At 40.5% G+C, this 11,802-nt stretch overlaps 1 protein-coding gene across 1 annotated transcript in view; it reads right to left on the bottom strand.

Moving 5' to 3' along the window:
- EPC2 (enhancer of polycomb homolog 2 (Drosophila)) overlaps nucleotides 1-11,802 on the bottom strand; it is an 83,725-nt gene that overhangs the window by 5,780 nt on the left and 66,143 nt on the right. The window contains exons 7-11 of the mRNA XM_015423066.1: nucleotides 11,133-11,324; nucleotides 10,521-10,610; nucleotides 8,476-8,621; nucleotides 8,037-8,380; nucleotides 1,429-1,565 (exon numbers count right to left, since the gene is read on the bottom strand). Of these exons, the coding sequence (XP_015278552.1) occupies nucleotides 1,429-1,565; nucleotides 8,037-8,380; nucleotides 8,476-8,621; nucleotides 10,521-10,610; nucleotides 11,133-11,324 (909 nt within the window). The remainder of the gene's footprint in view (nucleotides 1-1,428; nucleotides 1,566-8,036; nucleotides 8,381-8,475; nucleotides 8,622-10,520; nucleotides 10,611-11,132; nucleotides 11,325-11,802) is intronic.

The following is an 11,802-nucleotide window of genomic DNA, read 5'->3' as shown; positions in this document are numbered from 1 at the left end:
GATTATACCCTGCTGCGGTCCCTCCCCACCCCTGCCCTCCCCAGGCTCTATCCCTCAAAACTATAGGTATTTCCCAACTCAGAATTGGTAACCCTGTAATGGCCTATGGAACCACTTTCCAGACCGTTGGAACCCAGAAGGCATGGCGCAGGAGGAGGTGGTTTTCTACCTTAGCTGCCATTGGATAGCCCCAAATCAACGTAAGTCAGGGGTGGAGAGAACCATACGTGTTACCATGAGGCTGTCCTCCCATACTACCCACTTGGGGCAGCAAAATTACTTGAGAGAGCCCTGCCTTATAGCTAAGCAGAAGGAAATAAACATGGCTTGCCTCCCTCTATTTTCCCTTTCCCTCTGCTGTCCCACCAGCCACAGCCAGGACACTCACCTGGAGTTTCCTTCTAGAGCTTATTGTATTTCTTCCCACAACGAGCCTTACTCCTAGTATATAATGAAACTGATGCCCCTTATAGGAAACATAAGCTAGAAGTTTCTAAATATGATTCAGTCTTACTACCTTTGGGTTAGGAACTCTGCCCTTCATCCTTCACTTCTATTACCCTGAAATGCTATTAGTTCTGAAACGTCAGGCAGTCCTTCAAGATTTAACCCTCCACCCCAACCGCAAAATAGCTGCTCCTGCTGACTCAGAAAACACTACATTTGGCAAGTTTGTTTTTAAGGGAGAAAAGAAACTCCAAAGCCTCAGGATGCATGTAAAGATGTAAACAATGCTCTGGATCACAATCACTGAAAATGAGAGTATCTGGGCATGGTGGGGGAGGGAATAATGTATTTCTATTTGTTGCAAACAAAGTTAACTACAGACATTATTCATTCTTCTGAAGGATGTTTTCAGAGGAACACAAATATATGTATCTGGTATAAAAATGAATGTGCCACTGTATTTAATATAAGACTGAAATATTAAACAACATATAGCATGGAGCATTTACAAAGATGGTGGCAATATGGCACTTTCAGTAAGCAGATGTTACAAACCCCCCAACACTCTCCTATTGACAATGCACTACTGTAGAATTATCAAATAGGCTTTCATAATTACAGTGAAAAAGTTCCATAAGTAAAGCCCCCACTATCAAATGGATTCACTCTACCCATGCAAGCAGTGTGAATGAGGGAATCATAGACATGAACAGTCAGCAATGAATTCAGACCACTTCCATCATCATGGCAATAGCTATTCTCTGTATCTCTGACTACACAGTTCACTCTTTACAATTATTCATGTCTACATTTATCTAAGAGATGGCCAATTTAGCTTTTGTTGCAAAAAAAATTATAATGTGAGCGGGTGTTAAGTGTCCCACCTCCACTCCTAACCCTTTCATGATTTCAAGTTCAAAAGAAAATGTAGAATGTTCTAGAACTGAGTTTCTGGTATATGAAAACAGAACAGACACTTACCTGTGCTTTTGGATGTGTCTGTTGGGAGGAATGCTGAGACTGCTGTTTCTGCTGGAGCTGAGCAAGTTGCTGCCTTTGCATTTGAACTAATTGCTGTTGATGGGTTTGAAATTGTTCTTCTGTAATCCCCCCTGTTACTGTAGAAAAGGTGAATGTTTTAAAATTTACATCTAGAAGCACAATGCCATTCACAGCATACTTACAAGAATGTTGAAAAGCATTTTATGCAGATTTTAACTATCAGAAAAGTATAACAATGGAATTCACAGCATGCTTAAAAGAACACTGAAGGCATTTTATATAGATTTTAATTATCAGGAAGGTAGGAAGGACACAGTGCATATTATTGACACATGGTCAGTTAAGCAATGAACAGAAGCTTAATGAAACTATTCATTGTGTCTTGCAGCTAACAGTAAAGTGCCCACTTCTATCACATCACTAAATAAACAGTTTATTTATCTGTCCCACATCTGGTCATACATATGGTCTTAATGCAATTATTAATTATGTGGAGAAATGCCATACATCCCAGAATTTCACGTTAGAATTTCAATAATTGCATCTGTACTCTTTACATGCCCCAAGACACCTTTCTACAGGAGACAAACATCTGGAAACACAGTGCCTGAATGAACAGGTTATTTAATTTTTCTTTTAAAAACACCATCATAATGGAACTCCAGCTAACATCCATATTTAAAACTACGACTGATTAATGAATGAAATGAAGTGAAATTAGTTCCAGATGAGTAGCCATGTTTGCCTTTAGCAGCAAAATAAAACCGGAATTCAGTGGCACCTTAGAGACCAACTTGTTTTATTGGATTAATCCACAATTAATGGGATGGATCCAACAGAGCGCTTCTGTGAACAAAATGTGACTCTCTCACCTCTTGCTGCAGCCCAAAATGACCCCAAAATGCTATTCCAGACAGGCGCAACATTTGGGGGAAAGATTTTAGGCTGCTGCAAGAGGGGGGAGGCTAGAAAGTTAAACTCTTCTGGATCTAAGTCATTACTATAATATTCTACAGTCCAAAGGGGATTCTTAAAGAAATTTTGCTTTAAAAATATTAACGTCGTCTTAGAGATTTTGAAAACTAGTGATTTCCTGATAAAAGGAATTTCTTAATGAAGAAAGCACTTCAGGTTGCTACATTTGCAGGATAGCAGGGTGATTGCCAATAAGATTTCAGGCTAGCACATTCCACAGGAAAAGGGAGAGCTCAGTGCTTTGCATTCCATATGTTAAAAAGAAACATGACGTTTCTAAAATTTCCTAAAGTGCACTAGTGTCCCATATGAATTTACATGCCTATTCTGCATAATGTACAACTGATAGAAATCTTCACTTTTCTCACAGAAGCATTATCAGTAGAGCATAACTGTCACGTGTGAAGCTGGCCTTAAACTTTTAACAGCCACCCCATCATTCATTTTTAGCACCACCCAGCTCAAGTCATTGATGTTTCTATTAATCAGAGACCTGAAGTTAACGTGTACGTTTATGTACCGATATATACTTTTATTAACCACTTATTAAACATTCTGTATAACAGAAAGCCTTATATCTACTATTTCTAAGCATATTTCTAGATGATCACTATTGCAGCCTTCACCATAATTCCTCTATGAGCAATGATCTGCCATAACTGGGAAGGGGAAGAGACAACCACAACACACAAGATGCAGAGAAGAGAGGGCATGCAAGTCTGAGGCTCTGTACAGATTTGCACAGTGTCTGGAAGAGGAAGAAGAGGAACAGGAGGAGGAGGAGGAGGAGGAGAAGACTGGATATATATCCTGCCCTTCACTACCCAAAAAAGTCTCAGAGTGGCCTACAATCTCCTCTCCCCTTCTGTCCCCACAACAGACACCCTGTGAACAGTGTTCCCTCTGAGTTAGTGTGAGCTAGCTCACAGTTTTTTAGCCTCCAGCTCACACATTTTTGTCGTAGCTCAGGAAAGATGGCTCCAGAGCAAACAAATGTATGCAGTAGCCAAATCGCTTGCTCACAACTTTAATGCCAGTAGCTCACAAAGTAGAATTTTTGCTCACAAGACTCCACAGCTTAGAGGAAGCATTGCCTGTGAGGAAGGTGGGGCTGAGAGAGCTCTCTCAAGAACTGCCCTTGAGAGAACAGCTCTGAAACAACTTGTAACTGACCCAAGGTCACACCAGCAGCTGCATGTGGAGGAGTGGGGAATCAAACCCAGTTCTCTCACATTAGAGTCTGTGGCCTTAACCACTACACCAAAGTGGTTCTGTAATGCAGGAAGATGTGCAATAGATTACAGTTACTTTTGTTGCTGAGGAACTTTCCAGAAAGTTAATTCTTTAGTTTTATTGTTATGCATACAGTGCAACCCTAGGCCAAGATATACCCTTAAAAACCTAATGACTTCAATGGGCTTAGAAAAGTTTAGGATTCTATTTAGGATTGCACTGTTAGAAACTTTAGAACATCCAAGCCCAAGTTTGTTAAGACTATTTATGGTACAAACACAGAGGATAATTAGGAATGGAACACATTGTGCTTTGCAGAATTTCAATTAGAAATATACCCAACTGAATGCTAGCCTATGTTCTCCAGACTATGGCTCAGCAACTGGCAGCCTTCTGCTGAATCCTACTCTCTACTGTCAGCCTAGCCTTCTTTGAAACGGCCCACAGGAATCAAATGGGGAAATACAAATAAAGGGTCACACAAATTATTTCTCCCATATACGTCTCCATCCCATCTGCAGACAGGAAGTAAAAGGACTGTAATGATTAGATTTACCAGCAAGTTATCCAAGGGTGGTCCCATGTATAGCTCTAGACAGCAATCTGCAATGTGTGTGCATGCATGTATATCTCACAGACACTCTATACTTGCACACACGTTAGAAGATTATCAGACTACTTCAATTTATTAAACCATCCTTTACGAGCCCAACCACAGCATTTCAAACTCTACCAATGGCTCCCATATTCCCCAAAGCAGTAAGATATCCAAGATGTACAGAGGTAGAAGAACTGGTAACGGAAATTAAGTACAGCAATTAAAAGCATGAATCTGAAGTAGATGTACAAATCTCGAACCACATACTTCCTGGACAGCCTTAGGCAAGCCACTACGTCACTACTGGCATACCACATGGGCTATTGTAAAGGAGACAAGTGTCTTTATAGCAGTGTTTCATCAATCAAAACGTGACAGTTTTCCTCACACATTTATAGACATTTTAAGCTTCTCACAACACACTGATGTGATCTTATCCAGACATTAAATACAGAAAAAGACTGAGGGGAGCACCTGATTTTTTTACTGATTTTGTATAGGTAGGAAATTCCCTTGGGTGGTTTGGGTCAGATGCTTCCCAGACCCCCAACTCTGCTAATAGCGCTATGGTTTTCTATGGAACTGAGATGTTTTTTGAACAACAAATATATAGATTTCACATATGTTGTGCCTAGCATTTCTCGCATAAAGACTACTTTCCTGTTGTGGAGCATTTTTTGTACATGAGAAACTGAGAAGTTTTACTCAAGAAATTGCCTTTACTGCTACTTAAACTACTGTGGCTATACACATACTATGACACCACCTAACATAACTGCCACATTCACACTATTTTTCAAAAGCTGCTCTACCCTCCCTTTCTCCTGGGCTAGAATACTTATCTAGCCACATTTTAAACGCCAAGCATCAAAGCAGTTTCTCCCCCTTTCTTCAATGCAGAGAAAATCCCATGTTATGAGAGTAGAAACGTAATGTCTGTCAGCTGACTCTAATTCCACTGTACCACTCTGAGAATTCCTGATAGAGTGAAATTTAATTTTTAAATGCTGAAGACATATAGGGTCAATCCAAAGCCTCTGGACAAGATCAAAGTGTGTCCCAAACACACTCCAGCCTTTGCGCACTTCTCCCTTAAGTTACTATTCAGTGCTAACAGAATGGCCAATGTTAATGACAGTATCATTCAGACGGGCAGACGTGACTCTGTTCTGCACAAACGAGAACAGCAGTTTTGATTAAGAATATAGGATCAGAGACTCCCAACAGTTTATTATATACTAAAGCATCTGTTTCTATCACTTTGCTACAGAAGCAAATCTGTTGCTGCTGACTTATTTAGCAACCTAAGCATTTTATACACCACTTACTGAATACACCAGGAGTTAAGATAATTAAATTCTGCATATGTACTGCAGTACAGTACATAATAATGCTGCAAGGCTGTTAACAATAGGATGTTTTGGAGGTCATTCATTCATAAAGTCACCGTAAGTTGGAAGCGACTTGATGGCACCTGCACACACGGAGAGTAAACAATGTTGTGTGTGCTGCAATTCTGCAGGAGCGCACAAAACCTATAGACCGTGGTATCTGTTGCAGAACGAAGCTTCCTGAGAAACAACCAGCACAGTCCTAAGCGGAACTGCACCCTTGTCGCTCCACTGAGGTCAATGGGCTCAGGGGTCAGTCTTCTTGGGACTGCAGTTTTAATTTTTTTAGAGAAAAAAGCTTACAAGTCTCTTACAGCTATGAAGATATGCTTGAACAAAATGCGAGCCATGAATACATGATGAAATTTCAGAAATCAAGGAGATGGGCTGAATATGACTTTCAGTGGGAGCCCTGTACCCCCCAGCCCGGATTATGACTAGCAAAACTATAATAAATAATACAAAATAGTGCAAAAAGCAGATTAAACGGTATGCAAAGTGGCTTAATTTGCATAATGTATACAGGTCAGAGAACTCCACTTTCGGATTGCCTTGGTGCAGAATTTCAGTTTTTTGCTAGCACACAGGATACACAGCCCCAGCTACAATCTCAATGCATGAGAACGTGACAAGCCTTAACTGTACATTATGGCATGTATACTGATGGCAATACTATCAAGTTAAGGATGAACGTCACATGCTCAAAGCAGGGGGAAATATGCTACTCTGACACATTGAACACTAATTTAAAACCCAGCCATACTGGGAAGATATGGCTTCAATTGCTGCATTCGTGGCAAAACTATTTATCAGCCTAATGCGTGCCTACCTATGTGTAACAGAGTGGCTTTAATGCCATGCCATTTTTCTAGAACAACGGCCTTTGAACAATGGATCACAGAGCCCACTTGCTGGCTTTGTGAACCCATACGGAGCTGCCTGTTTGGTTAGCTACCTTCGGGAAGGACCTGATGCATAGAAAATAAGTGAACCATACCTCCTGCCTCTCGATGCATCTGTGCTGACAACTGTGGCAAGACAGAGAGGTGAGGCCACTCTCTGGTGGAGAGGATTCATCCATGGCTTTTACACTTGGTTTATTCCTCACTATGGTGCATCTCCTACTGCTTGTCTTGTGTCTCCTGTCCCCAGCTCTTTTGGTCTGCTGCCCATTGTCCTGGCCCTGACACTGGTAAGATCACAATTCTGGTTCCTCCTCTTCTTATCACAGGATTTCTCTTGCCGCATGACTTCCAGCTTAAGGGGTTCCATACTCAGTGGGTCCTAGATCTGGAAAGGCTAGAGACCACTGTCCTAGATTACTTGCCCTGAGACTGGTAATCTGCAAGAGTGATCTATCAATAAATCATCATCATCCCATATCTACATTCACTGAGTGAGGCTGCAATCCTATACACACTTACCTGGAAGCAAGATCCACTGACTAAAGGGGGAAAGCCAATGTGGTATCAGGATTAGAATGACAGTCTACAACTAGGATGACCAAGGTTCAAATTCCTACTTGCCATGAAACTCACTGGATGACCTTGGAATGGACAGCCTCTCTCTCACAGGCTAACCTACCTCTCAGGCTTCTTGTGAGAAAAAAAGGGCAGGAAGAACCTCATAAACTGCCTTGAGCTCCTTGAAGGCAAGGTGGGAGAGAAATGTGCCAGGTAGGTAGACTTGCCTTTGAGTACGTATGCACAGGATTACACTGTCAGTGGTTCATTCATCAGTTTAGCATTAGATTACAAAACAGTAAACACACCAAAGGCATTTTTACTTTGCTTCATTTCAAGGCTAGACAATCCCATGGAAATTTAATATGATCACCGTTACAATACAAGGCCCAAGACATTCCTGGAGTTATTTCAATATATGATTTCCAATCACTTTTCTATGGTAAATAATAGTCTTGAATTCATTTACACTAGAAGTGACTATCATATTCCTTAATAATTTATTCACTTTTTAATCACTTATACTTCTAAAAAAAAGAAAGAACAGATCTCATGAGTCTCATATAGCCACTGGTTCTGCAATTCTGTGTAGCCTAACATATATAACTGCATAAAGCCTGCTGTTTTACTCAGTAGTAAGTCCCACTGTATTTACTGAGGGTTATCTCTCAAGTAAGCATGCATAGGGCTACAAACTTTCTAACACCATAATCAAATATTTTTTAATGTCCCGAATATTTAAAAATAGTACTATCGAGTATCAGTCCACAACTGTCTATATGAAAAATATGAAATAGTATAAAATGTTAAAAATACATAAAGGATTTAAACATACACTACAAAATGATTCATGATGGAAAGCCACATATTTCTTATTGCTAGAGTTTTTAGCCATGTTGCATTTCAACATTTCAAATCCTTGCCTACCTGATATGCCATTCTTGCTGGTGTTCAATAAAGCTACAGACGGTGTAGAAGCTCTTTTATTATTCACAGCCTGCCCTGGTTTCCTTGAGGTACATTCTTCACTATCACTGTTCTGTAAGTTTAGTAGCCTCGGCTGGAAACACTGCAGTCGACATGATCTTATATTGCTTAGTATTTCAGAAAGGGATAGTCTATTTTCACAATGTTTATTGGAAGCATTGGTCCGTGAAAAATTAGAAGAAAAGTCTATGGTTTGGGAAGAGCTTGAACAACTGTTTAGCATATCAAGATCAATCTGTTTCAGGACAGGATCGTGTTCTGTAGCTATCCGGTCCATCAGCACCCTATTTAAAAAAGAAAAAAAAATTAATACAGTTGTAAGATTTTTGAGTTTTACTTTACACAAGAAACTAAAAAAAACCAACGTGAGTAGCTTTACCTGCCACCCCTGCCAACTCGTCTTCTTGCAAATCCTATACATCTTCTTGGAACAGTAAGTGTTGTAAGGCAATGCCTATACCTTAGCTTATCCAATTCTGATAGTTCTGAATTCTCATGTGAATAACTAGTTTGGTCCAAACGAGCCTGTAAAGGATGAGAAAAGAATACATTTTGAGATGATGAAGACCCCACTAGATCCCATGGGTGTGAAGCACAGAGACCACATCGAAGATAGAAAGTAAATGGCTGCCTAGAGCTATTAAGTAACAGCCATTACATGGTGGTGGTGGAAAGAAGAACCATAATGTTCAGATGGATCAGACAATAAAAAGTGAAAAGCCAGAACATTTTTTGAATGTGAACCATCTTGAATGTGAACACTCACACAGGTGAAGGAAAATCAAAGATAAGCCACACTGCTCTCCTTAATTGTGACAGGAAATTAAATATAAGTAAGTATTGCAGGAAAAGTGGCTATATCTTTTGGATCCATGCCATATATAAGATATTTCAAAAAAATTTACTTCCCCATGCTAATTAATCTAGTTTCATGAACAGATGTAAGGTGTTTTTAAAAATTACCACTGCAATCATTGCAGAGTAATTCTACTCTAAACCTACAGGATGCAATGGACTGAGACTTGAGTAACACACAAAAAAAATCTTCAAGTTGTTCACAATAATCTCATCTACCCTTCTTCCCAGGAACCACACTGTTTGCTCTCTTTTTTGTTTTGTATTTTTCATATGCCTGTGCACCTGGAAGTCATGATAACCTCTCGTGACTGGCTGTGTGTGTGCCTGTCAGCCATGACAAACTCTGGTGACAAACCCCTACTGGGGGCCTGGAAGATATTCAGAGAGGTGGCTGAATAAAACCTGCCATTGCCTCCCAACTGTTGGTATTCCAAGGTCTCCCCCATCCAAGTACTTGCCAGAGTCGACCCTGCTTAGCTTCTGAGATCTGACGAGATTGGGCTTGCCTGGGCTATCCAGGTCAGGGCCCATGTTGTTTTCTTACACATGATCCCTAAATTCCCCAGTCGGGCACCCTAGTGCCCCCCTAAGTCATGGATCCATTGTTTTCACTGCAATTTTAAATGAATTAGCCACCTGTCTGTTTCTCTCCAGATGATGTGTGGCCATGAGATATTTCTTCTCAAAGCTCTAACAAATAATACCAGCAAGAGAACTCCATGTTACAGCAACACCTGGAATGCTGGAGTCAATGACAGCAGTGACCAAAAAATTGAGTATGTCTAATATGATACATGGGAGCTGCGGTGGCTCAAGTGGTTAAGACGCTGAACTGCAGGCTGTGGAAGGTCAGTAGTTCAGCAGTTTGAGACCCGGGTGCCGCATGATGGAGTGAGCTCCCATCTCTAGTTCCAGCTCCTGCCAGCCTAGCAGTTCAAAAGATAGAAATTGCAAGTAGATAAATAGGTACCACTTTGGTGGGAAGGTAACAGCGTTCCGTGCGCCTTGGTGTTTAGTCATGCCGGCCACATGACCACGGAAACGTCTTCGGACAGCGCTGGCTCTTCGGCTTTGAAATGGAGATGAGCACCGCAACCCTAGAGTCGGATTCGACTGGCTTTCGAGCAAGGGAACCTTTACCTTTAATATGATACATAAGTAAACAGGTCATGCCAGTGGGACATATATTAAGCTAGGATCAGGAATTAAGAGCCTAGCAAGGAACAGTAGCTGGAGCTTGAGTGCAGGCAACAGTGGATGCTGCCAGTTCTACTTTAGGCCACCAGATCAAATGTAGGCATATGAACTTATCAGCATCCACCAAAAGATTCCAAAGATCTACCTCTGTAAGACTGTGTCCTCATACTATATTTTATTTTGAAACTGTCAGTGGAGCCACATGAACGGGGGGGGGGGGGGGAATTTTTTTTTTTTTTAACCTCACGGCAGAGTGACAAGTAACAGAAAAAGATGGGGGGGAATGAACAAGCTTTGTATTTTTTTGAACAAGCTTCTTTGTTTGTGTTAAAGAAACTGGCATGTCCTTTCAAAAGCCAGAATTCTTACAGCATAATACTGGCATCCTGCTCTTCTCCTGAATGCAGATGCTCCATCAGGATCATTTTCTTCCTCTGGTTCTGACACGGGTGAGGGTACCTAAGCGGCAACAAAAATTTGGTTTTAAAACATACCACTACTACTTCTGGCTCTCCTACTCCTACTCTCAGGCTCAGTGAGTCCACCTTTATCCCAAGCACCTCATGCAGTTTTAAAAGTTACCCTGGGAATGTGAATAAGGAATAAGCCGCCCTGAGCACGCTTGCGGGGAGGGCGGGGTAAAAGTAGAATGAATAAATACATAAATACATAAATAAAAATAAAATAAATTAAAATAATGCTCAGTGGCCAGCATTCAAAGTGACCATGACACATTTTCCCTGAGCACATCAGTTAACCAGCAATATTTTTAAGAAACCCAAAAACTCCACTGGGCCTGTGTAAGTCTCTTGGACAAACCGAAGCAGCCCTTGGGAACCAGCCAAGGTCTGTGCTATGACATTTCAATCCAGACCAGCAAATAAAGGCATTTTCTGTAGCTTAGTCTTTCAGTGAATCTCAAACCTATTCTAAAACAACCATGCAAGGGAGTTGCACGGCAAAATGGCTCATCTGAATTACCTGTGGGAATTCATCTTCATCTGAACTGTGGAAATCATACTGTTTAATATCACTTTTACTGATCACAGGCAAAGGCTCAGTAGTAGCCTGCTGAGGATTTATGACACTCTCAGTTTTAGGCTTCTTTGGATATTTCTTCTTCTGACGGACAACATCAGAAACTTCTTCTTTTAGAGATGAATGGTGAGCATGCTGATTGCATATAGTAAATTTTGGACAAAGAAAAAGCAACAAAGAAATACTTTGTTAGTGACAATTTATGAGTCAGGTGAGCAGTAATTCGTCACTATCATTATAGTGCAGTATCAAAAAATTAGGTCAGTCCCTTAATTCGTATAATAAAAAGGTGCATATGATATTGCTTTAAAATTGTATTTCAACATATCACACTCATTAAATCTAGTTTCCTCTCCTGTAATTTGTACTAACACAAGTTACTTTATAAGACTCTTCTTTCCCTGGCCAAGAGAAAAAAAAGTTTCTTAAAAGAAGCACAGCTCATCCTCCAAATTTCAGTTATTTCAATTACTGGAGTGAGAAAACTGAAGCCAGTTTTTTTCTGGAAAAAATAAAGGTTGATTCTATCTATATACACAGAAAAATTAACACAGAAATTAATTTACTTCTTAGCTATACTTGATTATATTGCCAGCATGATCCAGGTTCAGCA

This window comes from Gekko japonicus, unplaced genomic scaffold, assembly GCF_001447785.1.
Source record: "Gekko japonicus isolate JY-2015 unplaced genomic scaffold, Gekko_japonicus_V1.1 scaffold334, whole genome shotgun sequence".
Lineage (NCBI taxonomy): Eukaryota > Metazoa > Chordata > Lepidosauria > Squamata > Gekkonidae > Gekko > Gekko japonicus.
This window is presented reverse-complemented; position numbering and strand designations above follow the sequence as displayed.